This window comes from Scleropages formosus, chromosome 4 (genome assembly GCF_900964775.1).
Source record: "Scleropages formosus chromosome 4, fSclFor1.1, whole genome shotgun sequence".
Taxonomy (NCBI): Eukaryota; Metazoa; Chordata; class Actinopteri; order Osteoglossiformes; family Osteoglossidae; genus Scleropages; species Scleropages formosus.
In genome coordinates, this window is record NC_041809.1 from 267,870 (window position 1) to 285,874 (window position 18,005).

General features: G+C 51.0%; 2 protein-coding genes across 3 annotated transcripts; one reads left to right on the forward strand and one right to left on the reverse strand.

Moving 5' to 3' along the window:
- Positions 1–644: 644 nt before the first annotated feature.
- On the forward strand, positions 645–5,551 carry ogfrl1 (opioid growth factor receptor-like 1). Of its 2 annotated transcripts, XM_018740067.2 has the most exons (7): positions 645–1,372; positions 1,754–1,840; positions 2,261–2,336; positions 2,664–2,742; positions 3,353–3,419; positions 3,566–3,711; positions 4,458–5,551. In XM_018740067.2, the coding sequence occupies exons 1-7, from the start codon at positions 1,247–1,249 to the stop codon at positions 4,933–4,935; spliced, it is 1,059 nt and encodes a 352-aa protein (XP_018595583.2). In that variant the 5' UTR covers positions 645–1,246; the 3' UTR covers positions 4,936–5,551. The 2 variants fall into 2 exon arrangements, with proteins under 2 accessions (XP_018595583.2, XP_029107149.1); XM_029251316.1 differs by lacking the exons at positions 645–1,372; positions 1,754–1,840 and adding an exon at positions 1,966–2,115.
- Positions 5,552–7,361: 1,810 nt separating this feature from the next.
- asrgl1 (asparaginase and isoaspartyl peptidase 1) lies at positions 7,362–12,051 on the reverse strand. The gene is made up of 7 exons (XM_018740064.2): positions 11,953–12,051; positions 11,023–11,225; positions 9,965–10,107; positions 9,648–9,802; positions 9,108–9,229; positions 8,580–8,690; positions 7,362–8,402 (listed from the first exon to the last, which is right to left on the reverse strand). The coding sequence occupies exons 2-7, from the start codon at positions 11,213–11,215 to the stop codon at positions 8,119–8,121; spliced, it is 1,008 nt and encodes a 335-aa protein (XP_018595580.2). The 5' UTR covers positions 11,216–11,225; positions 11,953–12,051; the 3' UTR covers positions 7,362–8,118.
- Positions 12,052–18,005: the final 5,954 nt, after the last annotated feature.

Genomic DNA, 18,005 nt, shown 5'->3' on the forward strand with positions numbered 1-18,005 from the left:
CTGAGTGCTTATAAACCCAAATGCGTGGGCATGATTTCGGGTATCCGCTCACCTATCTACGGGGGGTGTGGTGGCGCAGCGGGTTTGGTCAGGTCCCGCTCTCTACTCTGGCAGGTCCGGGGTTCGAGTCCCGCTTGGGGTGCCTTGCTTGCGATGGACTGGCGTCCTGTCCTGGGTGTTGCCGGGTTAGGTTTCAGACACCGTGTGTGTCTCATCCATCTTCTGCTCTTGTCCAGCTCTTAAGGTAACAATGCGGGATTTATCCAGTAAATCGTCACTAGTCACTGACATACTGTCACTTTGTGTTTAGAAGGCATTATTGTACCTTCTGTAACAGGCAGCTTTTCGTCACACTCCAATAAGCAGGACACGAGCGCTGTGCAGCGGGACCCAGCGAAAAGTCACATGACGGGAAGAGTCAGCTCTGATTGGTCGATCACCCACCAATGGACAGCGACTCCTGCGAGGCTCATTTCTGGGCGTACAATAATGCGTAGTGGCACAGAGACAGAGCAGTGTGTGTGTGTGTGTGTGAGAGACAGGAAGAGATACTCCGCGCTGCGGATGCAGACGTGTCTATACACTGAATATGTAACAAGCGAGTCGCATCACACAGTCGAGTAGCGAACACGTTCACCCCCCCCGTACTGCGCCGCACTGCGCCCCCTGGCGGCCACACCCCCCACGACGCGTTGTGTCCTCCACTTCCGGGGCGCGAGACGGTTCCGCAGCGTTCGCAGAGAGCTGCGAGTGCGGGAAAAGGCTCGGCTGGCGCACATCCCGGAGGACAGTGAGCGAGTGTCTCGAGCGTCAGAGCGCGACGGTGATGTCACAGCGCATGATGTCACATTTTCGTGCGCTTCTTGTGCAGTATCTCTCATGTGGACTCGCTGGGGGGCAGAGAGGAGCGAAACGGCACATTAACGACACACCGACCGTCACGCTGAATAACGGATGAAGCGAGTGTCGCGCGCACTGACATCATGATCAGAACGCTGATATAACGGCAGTAGCTCACGCGCTGACTTCCGTGACCTCGCAGCGGGGGTCGGTCACGTGCGGGCTTGTGCAGGGGGCGGGGTCCAAGGGGGTGTGTTGTGTTGTGTTGTGTTCGGCGCCGCGCGGCCCGACTTTCCCTCGCGAGCCCTTCCACGAGAGCTGTGGCGGCGCGCTGCGGCCGCCGCTTCGAAACATGTAGGCGCGTGGGCCGCGGGCACGAGCGGCGGAGCGCGCGCGCGCGCAGTAAATGGGCAACCTGCTGGGTGGCTGGAGGTTCAAGGAGCCGAGCACCGTGGAGGAGTGCGACTCCACCTGGGACACGGACTCCGAGAGCGAGGAGCGCGCGAGCCCCACAGAGGAGGACGCGCACGAGGTAAGCGGAGCGAGACAGAGAAGGCGGCGCGGCAGAAACGGCCACCATCCATCCCATCGTGGCATGGTGCTGGACGACACACACCCGTGGGTCCCTCTCCACGTGCGCTGCGATTCAGTCTGGACTGGCCGTGCGTGTTCTTGTTTATTATTATTATTATTATTATTAATATTATTATTAATAATAATAATAATAATAATAATAAATAATCACACTTCTGTTCTTGAACAGAACAGCGTGGAAACCCCTTGGCTCGCGCTCCGTCTCCCGCTCTCTCTCTGTCTGTGTGTGTGTTGTGCTACCGATGTGTGTGTGTGCGCGCTCACTTACCTGGTCAGCTAAGTCGCCGGCCCCCCCCACCTACACAATTGTGTCCCGCAGCCTGCCGACCCCCAGGAGACCCCCCCAAGGGCCAGGAGGAGCTTCTGCGCAGCGAAGGACCTGTACAAGTACCGCCACAGCTACCCGGTGAGACCCCCTGCGGCGCGGGACACCCAGCTCCCTTCCCTCGGACCAGAGTCCAGTACAGCAGCAGGTGTCCCTGCGGAGAGGAAGGGACTCAGGAGTAAATCCCTGCTTGTGTCACAGCGGAACCACATGTGGCAGTAGGATTATTGTGGCAAATTAAACCCATATATGGATATATTATAAGTGGAATGGAGGCTCTTCGCAGCCCGTTTCACCACTACTGTCATGTGATCCATTTATTCCAGAAAGGCACCGCTGCGGAACAAACTAGTCAGGTGTGGAACGTGAATATTTTTGTCTTTTCAAAAGCCAGAAGTGACACATTCATTATGTTAATGATGATGGGTATTGAACCAATAAAAACACACGGAAGGAACCTGAAGACAGAACGCTGACTCTCGGTGACCCCCTCCCCCCCAGAGCTACAAGGAGCCGCGGCAGTCGGAGTTTCGCAACCTGAGGTTCTACCTGAACAAGGTGCCCCTGGACCCCGATGGTGAGAGTGCGCCACCACCTGTCAGTCACCATGTGTGTTGTGGGAGCTGAACCTATCTTGGGCTGACCGAGTGCTGACACTTAGCTCCTGTAGGTCACGACTTGTGACTCCCCACCTCAGTGGACTTGCTGACTCACTGCCGGTGAGATCTAGAGTGCGCACACGCACACACCCCCACACACCCCTCTTCCTCAGCTGGGAGGCTATGCAGAACACTGGGGAGCACTGTAGATCAGTCTGATAGCATCACTGTGACTCATCTAAGGGAGTAGCGGGTTCCTGCAGGTCAGGCTGGCAGATCTCACCCCAACTCCTGTCTCCACCCAGGCGTCTACGTCGAAGAAATCCTCACCCAGTGGAGAGGCGACTATGAGAAGCTGGAGAACAACCACACCTACATTCAGTGGTGAGTCTGCCCTGCAGCCCAGGGTCACCGATCCCACCTCCGCGCTCAAGGGAGCCGTTCGTTCAGCTGGCGCCACCTACAGGAAACGAGGAAGCCGTGTGCCGCGTGAGCTGTAGCAGAAAACTCAAAAAGCCTTTATTATTAAGGTGTACTTTTCATTTATTAGATGCTTAGATGCGAAGCGACAAGCGGCTCAGAGTAAACAAGAAGCCGTTAAGAGCAGACATCAGTAGAGACACAGATGCAGATAAACACAGGACGTTTAATGCTCAGTTCGTGAGTCGAGTCCAGCGTCGCTGTTCTTTACTGCACACGTCACACCAGTAGCTGCATGTAGAGCTCACAGGGAACAGATGATGGTGACAGATGGTGTGATGTGCTTCTGTTGAGCTATCAGCAGGGCCATGGCTCAGAAGAGATGGGTTTGAGACCCTTGTTGAATGTGAGAGGGATTCAGCAGCTCTGAGGGACACAGGAGCTCATTCCACCACATCGGGCGAAATGCTGAACAGCCAGACTTTTGATTTTGGACTCCTTGATGATAAAGCCAGTTGCAATGTGGGGAGCCCCTCCCTCCTGTTTCACTCCTTGCTGTCCTGCTCACCTACAGGCTCTTTCCTCTGCGAGAACAAGGGCTCAACTTCTACGCTCAGGAGCTCACTCAGGAGGAGATCAAGGTAGTAGAGCTCGTGGTTCTCCACAGTGTCACACATCACAGAGCAGGTCCCTGAGAGCCTCCGCAACATCATCTCTCTCAGGGTTGCTTGGCAACCTGCGGCATGGTTTTAAGTGGTTTGCACCTTGTTTTTACCTTGCTCTGTAGGAGTTCCAGGGGTCCCGTGAAGCCCGGCGCCGCTTCCTGCAGGCCTACGCCCTCATGCTCGACTTCTTTGGCATCAAGCTGCTGGACAAGAGCGGCAGCGTGTCCCGGGGACCCAACTGGCAGGACCGCTTCCAGCACCTGAACGAGTGAGTTCCGGGACGCGCGACACACCGGCTCCTCCCCTCACAAACGCTGTTGGGTCTGGAAATCTGTTCGACTCCATCTGTTCGTAAGTTCGCTCAGAATCAGTAGAAGTCAGAATCCATAAAAGCTCAGTAACACAGATGCCGCTCTATTTATTTACTCGTTACGTTTTGTACAAACTTCACGCAGCGGTAATAAATAAGGCCGTAAGAGTTAGTTTTATTAACTTGAAAGTGCATGTCGTCCGGCTGTACTACTGACTCTTAAGTTGCCTGCACTATGTGTAGGTGTGTGTGACCGAGTGTGTGTTAGTGCCGTGACCATAGGCTTCTGGGGTGGGCTCCAGCCTGACCTGACCCCATGCCAGGATAAACAGTGAGTCAGTGAGTGACAGTAAATACACCTGGTCTCCGCACTGCGACTCGGTGCTCGTTGTTGACTGATTGATCCCTGATTGATTGATACTTATTGATGGGTGAGACTCAGGAACAGCAGACATGAGCTGTAAACACTGTGGAAAGGAGCTGAATTGAGGCAGTCAAACATACAGTACCTGTTGTGTTTTTGTGTTTTTGTGCTTTTGCTTCCACCTGTCAACTCAGAGGGTAAACGGGATGTGTTCAGCAGCTCCGAGAGACACCGGGAGTTTGTTTGGTCATCTTCCGCAGCGCCAAGCTCCATTGTGTCACCACGGTCTTTTCTCTTGGAGAAAGAGGAGCTTCTAACACGGCTTCCCCTCCCGACCCAGGTCCCAGCACAACTACCTGCGCATCACCCGCATCCTGAAGAGCCTGGGTGAGCTCGGGTTCGAGGCCTTTAAGATGCCACTGGTGCGCCTACTGCTGGAGGAGGCCCTGGTGGCTGGCACGCTGCCCAACATGCGACACAGCGCGCTCGAGTACTTTGTCTACACGCTGCGGGACCGAGCCCAGCGCCGCACCCTGCTCCGCTTCGCCCAACGCCACTATGTGCCGCCGGAAGACTTTGTGTGGGGTCCGCCGCGGCTCCGCGGGGTGTGCGTCGGGGGCAGGCAGCGGCCCGTCAAGGAGGAGCCCGCGTGGAGTCCGAGCTCTGCGCGTGCGGAGGTGGCCAAAGAGCAGGGCACGTCGCTGAAGCGCAGGGGCCAGGAGCCGTCTGCAGGGGGTGACAGGAAGCCGAGTAGCAGCACGCGACCCCTGCGGGGGGCTGGAGAGTGGCTGCAGTGCGCAGACACCGTCGCCCTGTAGGGGGCAGGCATGGGCGATCCGCGGAGCGCGCGAACCCCGGCCCCACGGGGGGTACTGTTAGCTCTCCGCCTCCTCTGTCTTCCTCTTTCGGGCTCTTTGAGTCGATGATTAATAAAGTGCTTCTTCACGCTGCAGCCTGTCTGGTGCGGGGGGTCCGTTGTCCCCGCCCAAGTGCCTCCTTTTTGCCCCGTGCCGGAGCACACGGGGTTGCGGGACTCGCCCCAAGACAGGCTCTGCACCTGGCTTGCAGCTACCTGCAGCTAACAGCGCCCCCCAGTGGCTGGCTGGCTGGCTGGCTTCCTGGGGCCTGTCAGGGCTGTGGGTGCAGCAGTAGCTCATTTTTCTCAGGGTGTCGATGTGCTGCAGGGGGTGGGGTGGGTCGGGGGTCACGGGATCATGGTGCTTGTTGGTGGGTGGGTGGGTAGGAGGGGTGCTAATGAAACCCCCACTGACTCACTTCCAGCGCCCCTCCGATTCCTCAGCACTGTTGTACACCTCAGCCTTTTAGGTTGTCAGAGTGGTCGTCGTGGTAACCAGTGTGTGGATTTGTCAGGTATTACATATTTTATAATTCTGTATGTTATTGCATACTGCTATATTAAATATGATGCAAAAATATCTGGGTGGGAATGATTCTTACTATGATGCAGATGGTTTTGTGACTAGATGTCTCAGCCACTCAGAGGGGAGCAGAGTGTTTTCAGGGTTCTCATTGGCTGTTTCACAGTGGCTAAGTGGTTTTATTCTGCCGAAATGGTGTAATTCACACGGTTCAAATCAACGTGGAACATAAGTGCCTGCTGCTGAGAAAGGAGTTACTCACCGAGCACTTTATGAGGAACACTACACTAATACTGGGTAGGGCCTCCCTTTCCCTTGAGAGCAGCCTCAATTATTGGTGGCATGGATTCCATAAAATGTTGGAAACATTCCTTTCATATTCTGGTCCATGTTGACATGATTGTGTAATTTCTGCAGATTTGTCAGATGCATATTCATGTTGTGAATCTCCCATTCTACCACATCCCGAAAGTGTTCAACTGGATTCAGAGCTGGTGACTGGAAAGGCCCCTGAAGAACACTGAACTCACTGCCATGTTCATGGAACCAGTTTGAGATGACTTTTGCTTTGTGACATGGTGCATTATCATGCTGGAAGTAGCCATTGCAAGTTGAGTAAATTGTGACCATAAAGGGATGCACATGGTCAGTAAAAATACTCAGGCTGTGGCACTCAAGTGATTCAGTGGTCTGGCCATCATCCTCCAAACTCTCATCAATGAGGTGTTTTCAGCTGCAGAACCACCGCTCACTGGATGTTTTTTTGTGCCATTCTGAGTAACTGTTGCGAGAGAGTGCCGTGTGTGAAAATCCCAGGAGAGGAGCAGTTACAGAAATACTCAAACCAGCCTGTCTGGCACCAACAATCATGCCATGGTCAAAATCACCAAGATCACATTTTTCCCTATTCTGATGTTTGATATGAACATTAACTGGAGCACCTGGTCTTTATCTGCATGATTTTATACATTGTACTACTGCCCCATGATTGGCTGATTAGATAATTGCACGAATAAGCAGGTATACATGTCTAATGAGTGACCCACCGTAGAGAATGGAGTTGGGTGTCTTCTGAGCTCTGGTTCAAGATGCTTTTTTTAGCACTGCAGCAGGGCAAGACCCAGTGTTTTTTTCTTTTTTTTTTAACCGTTTCAGTGCTGCCCGTCACTGGGGGGTGTTTGGCTTCTTTGCTCACTAAGTGAACTTTCCATATGATTCACATGTTCCTCTATCAGTATTCACTTCACTGCTTTACTGCATGTAATCATTGCTGAGTTTTGACCACATGTGCTGGAAACCCCAGTAGTTTTATGACCAATACTGCTCAACAGATGTTTTACGGCATTGGTTAGGTGGATGAGGGGCTATGTAATTTCAGTTCCTCTTTTTCTTGAGACAGTAGGCCATCTCACCCGTCATGCCGAAACTGTGGTTTTTGGCAAGTGCAGCCGAAACTGTGTTGTAAGGAGGCTGCTGAAATTAACTGGTTGGAGACTGTGCTGTTTACACTGGCTCTTGAACTGGTTGTCATAGTTACCAAGCAGCACTGCAAGTGACCACCCATAAGTGCAGTGTGAATCTTGTAGGAACATCACACCTGGCAGTCCCATCTGGAGGCATTCTGGATGCTGCTGGGTCTGTCTTATTAGACCTGCCAATCAAGCACCCACAATACCTTGCTCTCCTCATTCACACTGAGGGTAACAGTAGCAACTTCATCAAAACCTGAATTTACAGGACTCCAAATGGGACCCCTCCCCAGACCACAAGAAACAAACTGGTATGATCTAGTGGAAGGAGGAGGCCTGAAGCTCAGCGATCTGGTGTTCGGCGTCACAATGGATGGCAGAGACGTTCTCTTACAATTGCGGTGAAACAATTTCAACATAATTTTATTATACAGTAACTGGTTTCAAAAGAAAATGAATGCTATGGTATTATCTGTAGAGAAAGGTGGGTGGCAGAGACTGACTTCCGCAACCTGCACCACACCAACCACAATTATGCTACAAAGTCTGTGAACCCTACGGGGACAGTCACTATTTTTGCATAAAATGTTATAATAAAAAGGATAAATGATTAGTTTAAGTTCATGATTTATATACCTGCACTACTTCCATGTTTAACAATTTCCTCCAAAGCTACATATGGAATAACTAAAAAGGACTGTGTGGTACATCTAAGGGACACAAGCAGTTGATATACTTTGAAGCAGCACTGTACACCTCTCCCTTTCTCACTCAGCACAAAAGCATTTATTGCCAGTAACTGTTCATTAAGTCTTCATCTTTCCCTTTTCACTGTATATGTTCAGTGCCTATTTAAGCTACATCAATAACTGGCATCATGTAACAACAGGGAGCGTACTGGTTAAGGTCATGGATATGTAACCAGATGGTTACTGGCTCAGTCCCCACCTTCTGCTGCTCCTGTTGCTGTACCCTCAGTGAAGGTTTGTGCCCTGAGCTGTTCCAGTGGAAACAGCCAATTCTGCAAAACGATTGAACGCTGGAAGCTAATTTTAACACATGAAAATTACAGTGTCATTCTGTCTCTCTCTCATACACAGACACACACAGTGCTCAACTGATGTGGAACAAAACCTTCAAACACTGCTAATGGTCACTGTGTGTCGGTGTGTGTGTCTGTGGAACGCGTAGGTGAGTGTGCCTCCTGGGATTGCGGCTCCGGCTCCTTCTGTTCCTGGATGTCCCTGGTGAAATGCTCCTCACCATACATCCCGTAGTGGAGCTGGCCCCCCTGCGCTGCCGCCCACGCCATCTGCAGGCTGTTGAACCGTGCCACCCACTCGCCCTTGGGGTCCACCACCACCACGCCCCCTCGTCCCTGAACACGGTCCCACATGTAGGCCAGGCCCATGTCTGCCGCCTCCCTGACTGACTTCCCTGAGGACAAACATTGCCATGGTGACAACTCAATTCTATTTATTTTTATAGAGCTCTTCTCATGCAGTGACACAGCACTTGAACGCAGTCATAAGGCAAAGAAATGTCAACTACCCACCGTGTGTGTGTGTAACTGAAAGGTGTATGGGGTGTTTGGTGCAACTGCTGTACACACACCTTGTTCCATGTAAAACAAGATCAGTCTGGACAGAGTGACCTTCATGATTGCTTCTCCATGCCCTGTGGGAGACACTGCCCCCAGCTTGTTGTCAGCGTAAGCACCGCACCCTGGGCCGGGGGGGGGGAGCACAGGACAAAGGGCCAGGTGACCCGTATCACACAGCCGCACACTTAAAGAGGGACGTTCAGTAGCATGGAGGTTACAGTTGCTGCCTTTGAACCCAAAGGTAGCAGGTTCAAACACCACCTTGAGTAAGGTACTTAGTCTAAATTACTCCAGTAAAATTACCTAGCTGTATAAAAGGGTAAATAATTGTTAGTCACTTAAGAGAAAATAAAGAAATGTAAACAGGTGGCTCAGGGGTTACTGCTGCCCATCACCACCAGATGGTACAAGAGACATGGAGCTGATAGTAGAGAACAAGGTAAGTGTCCTGGATCAGGTGGACAGCAGCAGGAACTCTCTGTGGTTGAAGTAAAGCTCTCTGCTGACCTGTTGTGATCACAATGACGAGGCGCACTCACCAATGCAGGGTGTGTCGCCCACGCGACCCTCCATCTTGTTGAGCATACCCCCCGTGGAGGTGGCACATGCAATGTTGCCCTGCAGGTCCACAGCAACAGCTCCGACTGTGCCCATCTTCCCCCTGGAACACACACGCACACGGTCCCTCTAAAATGCACTGGCTCCTCAGCTTTCAAGCACTACTGGGACTGGAAGTCTGTTTGTAACTCAATTTGTTACAAACTCCAGAGTCCCTGTTACCATTAAGTGAGAATCAATAAATGGCACAGAACACAGTCATCACTCAACTTATTCACTTGTTTCGATCAAAGACACACTGTAACATATAAATTTACTATACTGTCAGATTTCTGCTAACCCTTACATGTTGAAGCGTGTAAAAATACCATACATTGTCTCCTACTCGCTATGAGTTGACAGACTCATCCATTAAAGATATCCAGCATCTTGTCTCGTTAGTGATCACCACAGTAGGTTGTGTACTGTGGGAGAGTGCCCCACAAACAACCCCCACCCCAACCCCTGACTTTGCCCCTCACATGTGACTCTCCACGGGGTTTGCGTCAGGGCTCAGATTCTTTCTCCAGCGCATAATTGAGTACTCGGTGATCAGAGACTCCTCTTGCACCTCCGGGATGCCCATGTTCCTGGCGAACTGCGACGCTCCTTCAGCTGTCAGGCACAGGTGACTGGTCTACAGGGGACAGAGGAGACCTATACCTGGGCTCGAGGTGGGAGCAGTGACCCAAAAAAGTCCCCAACAGCACATATGGGGTGGCACTCAGCCTTGTTTGGACATCGAACAATGATGCATGAGGGCACAGCACCCTCTCTGGCACCCTGAGCGAAAACGTACCTTGTCCATGACGAGCCGGGCAAGCTGTACGGGATTCGCAATCCTCCTTACAGCAGACACTGCTCCACTGGCCAGTGTGCGGCCGTCCATCACGATGGCGTCCATCTCCACGGTTCCTTTCTGGGTGAGCACAGAACCGCGACCTGGCAACATGACAGGGGTGGGCTGGGGTGGGTCACGTGTCCCGGTTTAAAGACGGCGCCACTCTAGAAGCCCACAGTGTCATCTTTTCGCCTTATATGGATCCAAAGATGCAAGTGATGGATCTGGCCACGTTTGTCTCAGAAGAGAACAAGGAACATGTGTTTTTGCCCCAACACGCTGCAGGAAAGCGAAGGAGCCAAAGAAGGAAAACGAGTGCAAGGACCCAGTCTGGACTGCGCCTGTGTCTGCTATGTCCTAACAAAGTATTTACCATGGTTTCCCTTATCTGGGTAGACTCACGTGTTTACTTGTGGGGAAGATTCTCCATTTTATGTCCCATAGACCGGCCCGTAGAAGTATTTGAAAGGCCTGAATTTGTTTGTTTCTCTCCATCTGTCTTTAACGGGCCGGTGATATAAGGTACTAGGAGGTTGGAGAAGTCTCCAACCAGATCCCATAAAGCGCATGGTGATTGACGGGAGGGTGCTGTGATTCTTGTTCACAGCTCTAGGATTCATGCTGTTCTCATAATAGAGCAGTTTTCTTATAATAACCAGGTTTAACCCCTAATTTGATTGTCAATTTATATGAGTTTAAAACTATCTAGAACAATAATATAACGAAGAGGATTTCAACATTCATGAAGAAGAAAGAAAGAACTGCCGTGGCATCAGTAGACAAAGCACGGCACTGGTCAAATGCTGCGCAAACCTCTATCACTTTAGTTTATGGCAGCTCCTGAGGCTGCAGTGGAGCGGAGCATCTTTTTACTGCAAGTCCTTCCACAGGGGAACTCTGCCCTCATCTCCTGCTATGCAGTGGTTTCTTTCTGTGATGCTTCTGCATCTGTGATACTACACTCCAGTTCTGTCCCGAAGACATTAAGACACAAAGCGGCGCTCTTTGTGCTCTACCTGCGTTGAACGTTGGATTGTTCTCCAGGAGGGTCACTGCCTCGACGACGGCATCCATGGCGCTGCCCCCGGCTTGCAGACACACGTATCCCGCCTTGGCCGCTTCACGCACCCCCGCACTCGACATGCTCTCGCGCGCTCTTGGGATATTCCCGGCTCCTCCGTGGACCACGATCACGGGCAGCGAAGCCATGGCGACACACCTGATGAGAAAGGACAGGGAAACTGTCTGTGCACCTTCTCACAAGGCTTTGTTCTCTGTGTGCGTATGTCTCCGTACCACCTGAGATCAATAAAGTATTTATCTTATCTCAGTGTGACAAAGGTTTCGTTTCACCGCAAGACCAGCACTACAGCTACAGGACGGGGTCACATGCTCAGGCTGTGGTTCAGAGCCCTGACCTCCTTGCTGCTGCCCCTCTGCTCCAGTTTACCACTTTGATTCATATATAATACAGGTTTTCTTTTTTTTTTTTTTTTGCTTTGGATATAATCATTGTCACGTGATTTCAGTTCATTCCCCCAGTTCCGATCAGGTATTAGAACACATCGGCACCATGAAAACTGATTTATTGAGCGCGCCGAGTCACGTGACCACCCCCGTGTCATGTGACCACCCCCGTGTCATGTGACCTGCATCCAGAGAAGTGCGCTGCCGTGTGACTATGTACTGACCACAGTGAAAAAAGAAAAGCATTTACTCGGCTTTCCTGCGCCCTCGCTGCAAAATCGTCACACGTGTGTGTGGAAATTGTTCGGAATTCCGCACCATTAATCAGTGTCTCGAGTCGATACGGGAGAATAAATCATATAATTATAAATGAGTAACTAAGGACGTCGTTGCACGACATGAACCAGAGTCAGTGACACAGACAAAGCCAGTCTGCTTCGCGGTATCGAGAAGAAGCACTTATAGTTTATTCTACTTACTGCGAACGGCGAAAACGGGCAATATGAGGATAGAGACGCTCCGAGAGCAAATTCGCCTCAGTCACAGCCTCACCGGGCAGCGCGAGACAGAGGCGGAGCGCCTCGCGCGCCTGACTACACGTCACTGAGTGACGGTCAACGGAAGCAGCATGAGGCGTTTTTTTTCTTTAGTAGTTTTCTTATTAACACCGCCGGTAAGAACATGTACAAACGACCAGGAACCATAAAATCACTTATATCCATAACTGATGTTCGGCACAGTATAACATCATACTGTACACTAGTGTAACCGAGCGTTCTTGTCGGGTTCGCCGAGACCATTAGCCTAGGGCTCCAGAAAATAACAAACGCTGCCCGTCCGTCCGGGTTGGTTTCCAACACCTTCGAAATCTTTATTGGATGCCACACACACGTGTATAACTTACAAGAAGACTTGCTGATGCACTCCAGTGTGCATGTACAGAGTCCAGCCTATAGCAAAGCCCGAGGGGAGAAAAGACTCATCATACACACATATGCACCACTAGTGAACAGTCTCCCAGTGTCACCACATCCAAAATTAAATGTTTTACACTAGTAACAAAGTCATGAGGCATATTAATTTCAAGAGTTATGAACCACGACGAACAATGAAGTAAATTAAAAGAGTGCCTCAAACTAGCCAACAAAAGAGATAAATATAAACAAAGAAGCGCATAAACATATATACTGCATTTACACGTGCATAAGTTAGTCTGTTTGAATATTCCTTACGTCAGCTAAATAGTAACTGACTTTTTGTGGAGGTTTTAATTTAAACCAATTTTATACTTTATTTCTACAAGGAAACAAAGTCGATGGGGGACCTTTTTTTTGTTTATGTACTGTATACAAAATGAGGCGTTTCCAGGAACACTTTAAAGTGTTCACACTGTTTTCCAGAACGATCTTTCGTCAGACATATGCAGTGATTCACAAAATCAGCAAAACTAGTAGTTGGGAAGGATTGACAAACGAGATCACATTTTTATTTACATGTGAGTGTATTCATTAGTCACACACTTTCTCCAAAGCGATTCCAGAGCAGTCGAGGTGTCACATACCACGGTATAAACCACATCACACGAGCAGGTGCTCCATTAAATTATTAGACATAAACACGCTCGCGTTTATCGAGAAAATTGTCTATACATACATACATACATGTATGTCACGGGTGAACTTGAAGCCACCAAACATTTATTCCGAACTTTCCTACGTATTTCACATTCGAGGAGGCCCTTCCACCCCACCAAAAGACCGAGAAGCAGATGCGAACTGATGCTTGATTGAATCTGAATCATTACATTTGAATAATTTAAATATTCAAAAGACACAACCGGCTAAAAAAAACTCAGAGAGCAGTTTTTATGGTTAACTGAGACTTAGGCTTCACATGGCCAGTGAGGCGCGTGTTGTGTTCTATTTATTTACTATACAGAGTCTGGGGGAACCTCTGAATCGTGTAGAATTTGGAGAATATTGTTGTTGCGCGCAGCACCGTGGGTTTGGATGGGGCGAAGAAGGACGCAGAAGCAGTGTTCATCTCGAACGTTTTATTAGAACACCGACACACAGCGAAGTAACGCTCTCGGTCCGAGGACCCCGTTCCCTCGCAGGCCTTCGCGTCCGGCTTAGCGCCCCCAGGCTCTTTCTTTCGCCAATCACACGCTTATATTCCCCGTACGTCACAAAACGCTAACCAATTACGTTAAACACATTTCCCGCGAAAACACAGTAACGCGGGACGTAGGAGCGGGGTCTGCGAGCCACGTGACTTCTCCACTTAAGCAGAGTTTCCCGCTGAATTCCCGGCTGCCACCTGCTGGACGAACACAGCAGCACCTCGTTACCATCTATTTATTGGAAAGGACGCGGTTCGAAGAAACAGTTACAGTTACAGTACGGTTACAGTACGGTTACAGTACGGTTACGGGATGCGATAAAGTGTACGGACTCTTGTTGGACAAACCGACACTCTTTTCCCGCTGAGGTGGTTCAGAAGGATTCGCTCATTTTTTTCCCTCAGATCGAAACATTCTTTCATATTAAGTTTTCATGCCGCATGACTGCGTATCATGTCTCTTTCTCTCGTGCGCAGTGAATTTGATGCTTGTTAACACATTTTTACCGGTGGGGAGACGAGAATTATCATGATGAGGAGGAAGAAATCGAGCCACGACAGTTCAGTGCCCCCCACCGCGTTTGATCTGGGGGGGGCGACGCACGTGCTCAAAGGGGGCGGAGAGCAGGCGGCGCGATCTTGATGCGACCGGCCACGCCACCTTGCGCCCGCTCCCACCGCTGACACGGACGAGCGCGTGCCGGTGTTTCCTGTCTTTCCAGCGCTCCTCTCGTGAACTCTCTCCTGGTGACGTCACGCGCCGCCGCACGGAGGACCTGCTTGTTCAGGTGAGTTTGGAGAGCGTGTGTGTACGCGCGCGCACACACACACACTCCTGTTTACTCCTCTCCCTACTTTTAATTGCTTTACATTTATTTGAAGCCTTTCTCCAGAGTGACATTACTTCCACCAGGCTGTTTACCTCTTTCTACAGCAGGGTAAGTTTTACTGTATCAGTGCACGCACGCACGGTAAGTACTCTGGGAACTACAGCAGAAGTGGGGATTTGAACCTGCATCTCTAACCACTGTGGCACCTGCTGCCCCACTGCTGCTTGTGCTCCTACTCACCTTCTTACTGATGCACCTGAGATGACCCCCCTCCCCCCAACAAGGGCGGGCCGATGGCCCTGTTCATGAGCACAGGCTCAAAGGTCCCCTTAGGGACAGCACCGTATTTCTGAAGTAGCAGGACGGCAGGTCTCCCCTCCCCATCTCACCATTTTGCTCCTGCAGCAGCAGGGGGCGCAGTGGTTAAGGATCAGGATGTGGCTGTCCACAGTGGGACGTCTCTGTGTTTCCATGGTGACCGTGCAAGTACACAAACGCAGCGACTTGTCTTTTTTGGGGGAGTGGGGGTGTGCCCGAAACCTAGAGGACTTTTAAATATCGGTACAAAGTGATGAGCGCCGGGGTGTCACTTCTGGAGAGGAGCAGCTGTGTGACACCTCCCCCCCCAGGGTTTGAGACAGTTGTTCCACACGGAGCTAAAACCAGCAGGGATTTTAATAGCTCTGCCCATTAGGAGCAGCTCTGGGGATGAGCTTTTAAAAGGCCAGCAGCACCCGCTTAGCACCGTGACTCCGCCCACCTCACCATGAGCACCATGAGGAGAAGGTGTGAAGACTTTGTGGTGATTCACACTGTCCTTTATTGTGGAAGAAGGACGGAAGGAGCTCCTCAGAGCAAACCCATCTGAGTGACACATGTCCAACAACCACTGAACTGCATCCCACTCCACTGTGACCTGCTCTAGTGCTGCCGAAGGTCACAAAGATCACATCTTGAGCAGACAGCAGCCATGAAACCCTGGGATCTCCAGTCTGGAGAGCCTTCAAAGCTTGATATTGTTTCCACAAGGACCACAACCAGAAGAGGAGACCGGACAGACTCTCCAGGAGTCCAGCATCTGCCCTGAATGAGCTGGGCTCTGAGCTGGACGCTGAAAATGTGGACACAAGTGCAGGTCCAGGGGATGAGTGAAGCACCTCTCATACAAATTGCCAGGGCTCACGATCGCCGACCATCTCGAGGTCTCGGTGCTCATGTTGACGACGTTTGAAAACTGCCTCAACCCTCCAGTGTCCATTGCTGCGTAGCCACAACAAACTTCACACTGTTCCTTTCCAGCACCCTTCCAAGTGTGACCCCCGGCTTAGAGCACACATCCCCCCCCAGAGACTGGAACCACCACCCCTGTCTGCTGGATGTTCACTTGGTTTTCAAGGTGTGCCTTAGCCAGGAAAGCCCAAAAACTTCGAGTGGTTCCTGCATTTCTGGGCAAAACTCCTCGTCCTGACGGCATGAGCCCCCCCCCCCCCGATGGCGACCCCAACCGCGTGGTCATTCCCCAGCCATTTCGCTCCAACCCGATAGTTGTGGCATTGCCAACCAGCCTCTGAGAACCAAACAAATTCCTCTCTGCTGCCCGTCCTGGACAGCAAATTGCCAGGCTTATGGGAAGTATCAACTGGAGTTTTACCACATTATACCATGTACATCCCACTGTTTAGCAACTCCCACTGGCTCGAGTCAGGAGGGCAGCAAGAGACCATATCCAGTCTGGAATGGAATCGAACCCCCAGGAAGAGCTGGACACTGGCGGTACAGAAAGGGAGGTGTGGTCTGATCTACACAGCCTGTTGCCACAGCAACCTTTGCCAGCATAAGCAAAGTGAAAATTGATTGATTGATGGATTGTTTACTCTGACTTTGCCCTCATGGACAGCACTGTATCACGTTGCTCTCTGAATGCTTTAGTTCCGCCCACAGAAGGACAGGTGACTGGAAAGTTCTGTCTTTCTCTTCTCTCTGTCACCCAGCGGATGGCGGCCTCCTGAAAATAGACATTGTCCAAACTGTCCTTGTCCATCATTTCGGCTGGTCTTCATCGTGTCCCCGCCAGCATCTTCTTCCTATTTCTGTGTGTTTTGTCCTCTTGCTCAAACAGAACCAAGTGCACTTGTCACAAGACGTGTTGGACCACGCTGCCCCAGGGTTCACCCACGATGTGTCCCTCGTTCTGCAGCGCGTGTCTTCGCCGCCGGGACCCGTGGTGGTCCAGCTGATCTCTGCTGATCCTGCAGAGCCACAGGGCATGTTGGAAAGAACGAGCATCTGGGTTAATGTCGCGGCTGAAGATTACATGTGGTTGGCATGGTGACACAACATGCACACAACGTATCCCTTTCCTCAAACCCACGTCTGGAGCTCTGACTGCAGTCGAAGCCACAGCTGAAGAGCAGCTCTGCAAGGGGGTGAGAAAGAGTCGCTGTGACCAAGTCCATCCGTCTGGCTGCTGCTCTCTTCTTCTTCATCCAACTTTTCCGTCATCAGAGTCCAACCTTCTCATGATGTGTCCAAAGTGTGAGAACCTCAGTCTCGTCATCTGTGCTTCCACTCGCAGTTTCTGATTTGATCTGGTATCCGTCTATGTGTCTTTCTGTGTGTTCATGCTGTCACATTCCAAAGAAGTCCATGTGTCTCCTGTCCTGCTTCTTCACCATCTTCCTCTTCCACACCAGTACAGTGTCACTGTAAACACACTATGGATAGAACACATTTGCTCTTTGCTCCTGTGGATCCATCAGCACATTTGAGGACCTTCTCCAGATCTTCCATCACAGCTCTACTGAGTGCTGCTCTGCAGCGTATCTCCTGGCTGCTGCACATGCACTGATTTAGCCATTTATACAGCAGGGTGTTCTTACAGTGCCTTCATCTAGACTACTGGGAGTGAGAGTCAAACCCAAAACTCTCAGATGATGAGGCAGACACTGTCCCCACTACTCCTCCTGCTGCTCCCATTCAGCACCTTTCACACAAAGTCTGAGCTGCCCAGGGGTCCTGACACAGTGCTACATTTATTTATTTAGCAGATGTTTTTGTCCAAAGCAACTTCCAATAAACTCTGTGTCGTCTTATCAACCCACACCTTATTTACCATGGTTATTTACACCGCTAGATACACTACTTACAATGGGTCACTCATCCATACATCAGTGGAACACACTCTCTGTGTCACTCACACACTATGGAGGAACCTGAACAGCATGTCTTTGGATTATGGGAGGAAACCAGAGCACCCGGAGGAATCTCATGCAGATAGAGGGAGAACATGCAAACTCCCCACAGACTGAACGGGGATCGAACCCACGTCCTCTCGCACCATCCAGGCGCTGTGATACAGCAGCACTACTCGCTGTGCCACCGTACTACTGTCCACAGGGTGGCGCTGCACTCACACATCTCTCTCTGTTCCCATGCAGCACGGGAATGCAGGAGAGACGCAAGGGGAGCATTGATCTGCAGCAGCGGGGACGGTTTGAGGATGACACCTCCACGGAGGACACACCTCTGCCTGGGACACGCCCACCTCGGGACCACACCCCCACCTGTGCTGTCTGCTGTAG